The sequence below is a fragment of the Polyodon spathula genome, chromosome 3, assembly GCF_017654505.1.
Source record: "Polyodon spathula isolate WHYD16114869_AA chromosome 3, ASM1765450v1, whole genome shotgun sequence".
Taxonomy (NCBI): Eukaryota; Metazoa; Chordata; class Actinopteri; order Acipenseriformes; family Polyodontidae; genus Polyodon; species Polyodon spathula.
Genome location: NC_054536.1, coordinates 16,416,035 through 16,420,852, shown reverse-complemented (window position 1 = coordinate 16,420,852; position 4,818 = coordinate 16,416,035). Strand labels below are relative to the sequence as shown.

The window sequence follows — 4,818 nt, the reverse complement described above, 5'->3', positions numbered from 1 at the left end:
CTTGCGAAGCATGGTCAGACACTAAGAACGTTATGTTTTTTATTCAATTAAATGATGAAATGTCTTATTATCTCTATTACAACTCAGCAATTATCTGAACTGTCACACATAATGAAATAAGTACATTTTAAATTTAAGAAGATTGCACAAATTAATTAACACATAGCGCGTGTATGCATTATGCACAGTGTCAAGATATTGATTTAAAAAAAAAAAAAAGCCCTCGCATTCAGTGATGCTTAAGTCTAAAAATGACAGTGAAAAGGTCCTGTGCACTCTATCAAGAACAAGAGAAGCAGACTGCTGTTGCCATCTAGTGGAAATATAGTGTAAATGTAATCCTATTTAAATCAGCCCAGAGGTTTATTGGTACAGTATTTTCAGAAAATATTTTTTACTTACATTTATTTTTTATGTGTTGTACCTTATAAAAGCTTATCACTGTCAATTTTCACAATAATTTTTTTAATGTTGCCATAGTTCATCATTCATGTTTTTTTGTTAATCATATTTGCCTGGGCTTTACAATAGGTACCTATAGTTTACCATGCTTTCAATATGCTTTATTACACTTTCATAAGCCTTTTACTTCAACACATATTATTATTATTATTATTATTATTATTATTATTATTATTATTATTATTATTATTATTATTATTATTCATTTTAAATTAATTGACAATAATTAACAGGATATTGTCGTCTAACAATCAGGTAATAGGCTTAATGTTTCCTGTTTAGTTATCACAAACTTTTCTGTCAACTGTATACATAATGTAAGGTTAAATAGAATAATGTATTAGTCACAATGTACTTAGTTTAAATGTACCTATTATTGTGGAAAAATACATTTTTTAGTTATGAATGCATATAGTTTTACAATAATTAGCTAAATAGTTATTTTTCATGTGGCACAAAACATATTCATATTAGATGAATGAATAAAAGTACTGGACAGCACATTACTGCCAGCTATTGGTAGGTAATCCATTACAAACTGCTGCGGGCATTAACACATAGCATACACGACATTCAGCTTTCAACAGGAAAGCGACACCCTTCAGTACCCGGAAAGTGTCGCTAAAGTAATGACTTATTTATCTTTAACACAATTAGCTGCCCGTGGTAGAGAAACCGAAATGTATTGGTCAAATATACCGATTTATGAAATTCGTTGTTATATAATATTGCAGGCTACAATGGCTCTAAGATATTTCATAGCCAGAATTTTTCACGTAGCTAGGCAAAAAGTGTTACGTATTTTTAACTAATTTCATACCATAGACTTTTAAATCAGAATTCAAACATCCCCATAGAAATTAAATATCAACAAAGAATAATTAATCTTTTTTTTTTTGCACCTCTAACCTACAGACTACCGAAACCCTTTTTTTTTAAAACCACCGGTTTGTTATAGCAACAATTTATTAAAATTGCACATTCACTAAAGTGAGTGGCACTGCTACATTCAAATCAGCCGTAAATATTCTTAATCAGAGCGCGCATTTCGATGACGTTTCACACACTCTTCGGAACTCAACGCGGTCTGGACCGTGCTTGTTTGTGGATTGTTTTTAGCAGGTTGAAGAGAGACGTTCGCTGCACGTATTTTTTTTTAAAACTAGGATCGATGTCTTGGGTAAAAGCAGTCCCATCCTTTGGAGAGGATGTGTTTGATGAAGATATTGATGACATAAATCTTCAGCAGAAGGAATGGAAGAGTAACATGGAGAAACGGATCAAGGTACTTTTTAAAGCGCGTGTTGCCGTTTTGGCTCCTCCTATGTGTTAAAGCTATGTTAGTTAACAGGAAACAAAACATTCAGTATAAAAGGGTGGGTTTTTTTCCCTGTAAATTGTGTTTGACAAAAACACAAACTGTATGGGCCTTTAAAAAATTAACCATACATTTGTTAAAATATGAGTTTTGTGTTAAATTTGTACAAAAAAAAAAGAAATCTTATGGTACCGTTGTGTTGATCATGCCTTTGCCAAACTGTTTGCATGTCTTTATTGTCAGGATGGTTATCGAGATGGTATGGATGCAGGCAAAGAGGCTTCGCTTCAGCATGGGTTCAATCAGGGTTACAAAGAGGGGGCATTAAGGATGGGGGTCATTGGACAACTCATAGGAATTCTCAGGTGAGCCTTGCAGGGCTTGCCCATCAGATACATTTTCTATGGAGGGAGCAATTTACCTGCCCAAGTCTGATAGCCCTGCTCCTCATCATTTCACAGTTACTGGAACAGTAGAAACATTCCCAGTGATTCATGCGATATTGCCACCTCACGTTTTAGGCTTCAGTTTTCAGCACGAATGACCCCTCGGCATCAAAATGCCATTTTTTAAATTGTTATATTTTGGAGTGCAATGGTAGCCCAAGATATAGCACAGACAGGAACAGCCTACACCTTTGCTCCTATCTTGTTACTTTTGTGTGACAATGTTCATAATTACTGTTACTATTGTAGGAATCTGAACAGTTTCGAAGTGTAATGGCATGGGTTGTATCTTATCCTGGTTCAGTGAAACCACTGTCTCCATTTCTTTATTCCAGATAGCCCATGACAGATGTCTGCTAAATAGTCAGGGCTCCAGAGCATGTTGAATCATGTAGCCAGCTTACTTTTAAAAGACCTGTCAATGAAACAAGGGTACCAACTGACATGTCTCTTGCCTATTGCCTGCATTTCTTTTCCAGTGGTATTTTACCATTCCTCTTTTTAGATCACACACTTGATCTTGCTGAAATGTGTTAAAATAGCTAGTTACAGCATGCCAACTGACGTTATTGCCTAGCACCCACTATAGATTATAGTGCAATTTACCAGTACATTTTAAAAATAACTCTTCCTGCCGAAGTTCAATAATGACTTGCAGTAATATTGTAACTTGTTCTACTGTGACACATTTAATACATTTTAATTTTTATAAAGATCAAATTATAGGGCTTTAATCAGATATAACTTTAATGAACTCAATGTCATTTCCAGATTTAGACTGGTATATAAAATATCTGGAAATGGAAAAAGGACTCAATATGCATGTGAACCTGTTGGTTAGGCTGAGGATCTTTTCTTATTGCTTTCGTAACAAAAATGTTCTTTTTTATTTTTTTCAGTGCCTTGCAGTCATGGTGCCGGCTTCAAAAAAAGGACTCCAACACCACTGCTAGAGTAAGTCATCTACTTCAGGAAGTGGACCAGCTGGAGGAGCAAATGACAGAGAAATTGAAAAACTGTCAGCAGCAGACCCCCATGGGAGAGTTAACGGACATCATTGAAGACATGGGTATTGCAAAACTTACACAGGAGCCAGACTCTGAATCTAACAGCAAGCCCAAAGGGACTGACTATTGCAGTTCAGGTGGGGAAGCTGCAAAGAACTGTTGCAAGAGTCAAAGAGCAAGTTCAGGATCCCACACAGGGTGCTGTCAGCCATCATCAGAAACTGTGACACAACACAATCTAGGACAACTTTTAGTGCAGTGTATTAATTTAATGGGGGAGCTTGGTCTTCCAGCAGAGTTGATGCAACATATCCACCAGTTAAACAACACTTCTCTTTAGTACAAGAATGGTGTTTCTCCTTTTTTTTTTATAATTACTCAAAGTCACACAAGTGTGCAAATCTTCACCTACCACTGGCAGTATCTCCTAAACCATTTCATATAGCAGCTTCATGTTTGGTTTTTAGATGATAGACTTTGGGATAGTGCCTTGCTGGTACACATGCATTCTGTTGTTTTTATAGGTTGTCAGTCTGTCACAGTTTTAACTTCATGCCCTGTTTTTGACATAGGTGCTTTATAGTTGGAGCACAGCTGTATTCTTAGATTTCTCTTTACAGTTCCATTACAGGTTCGATCTAGTAGAAATTTTCACTTTACACATTTTTTTAACAAAGATGCTTTATCTTCATTCACAGAAATTTCCCATTTATAGTTTTGTGTTGCTTTCATAAACAATGTTCTTCTGTCCATTCCAACGAGTAGTATTCTCAGAACTTTGTTTATTATGTCTAATTTACCAGAATCTTTTCAAAATATCATCCCCAGCACACCAAAGATGAAAGTACAAGATGGAAATTTGGCCTAATCTTGTTTTCTTAACTGGTATACGTGTTGTTCGGTAAACACACTGTACAATGATATTCACAGTGGAGCACATGATACATTTAGTAGATAAATGGATTTAATTACTGGAATAACTTTTAGGGCTATGTGTAAAATGTGAGTTGACGAAACATCATAATAATCTGGCACTTGCTGGTTAGGAATAAAATCAGGGGCTGTTTTACCTCCTAGAGGTACAGGCACCCACTCTTCAGCTCCTGAAAGTCTAAACCCAGTTTGTCGTGGTACTGAGCGGTACTGGGTCTACTGACCTTCAATTCTCCAGAGCTGTTATGGGGAATTAATGCAGTGAGGGAACATAATTCCACATTGGGACAAAACATGAGAGTAAAATAACTGGAGGGCAAAAGCTGCTGCATTTATATTTCACTCCCACCAGTACAACAAACGTGGAGGCAGACGCCCGCAGTGCAAGGGGCAACCCAAGTCTGAAACCACTGCACTGGTGTAGACAGTCCTGTGCCTGTAAAGACTGACTGATTTTGCTCAGGAAAAGTCTGAGATAGGTTGGAGTTTGTTCAACGAACAAAAACAAATTGCAGATTTTAAATTTTTTTTAAAAAGATGCTAGGGTGGAAAAACATGGACCACTCAGCTCAGCTGGGATGCATCTGGCATACAAATTCAGTATGCAGCCAGTCGACAACCACTGCCATAGCATTAAGCAATTTTCCAGTAC

General features: G+C 36.4%; 1 protein-coding gene across 1 annotated transcript; it reads left to right on the top strand.

Moving 5' to 3' along the window:
• Positions 1 to 1,095: 1,095 nt before the first annotated feature.
• LOC121312776 (protein YAE1 homolog) lies at positions 1,096 to 3,579 on the top strand. Its single transcript, XM_041244523.1, has 3 exons — positions 1,096 to 1,747; positions 2,024 to 2,145; positions 3,126 to 3,579. The coding sequence occupies exons 1-3, from the start codon at positions 1,514 to 1,516 to the stop codon at positions 3,571 to 3,573; spliced, it is 804 nt and encodes a 267-aa protein (XP_041100457.1). The 5' UTR covers positions 1,096 to 1,513; the 3' UTR covers positions 3,574 to 3,579.
• The last annotated feature ends 1,239 nt before the right edge of the window (positions 3,580 to 4,818 follow it).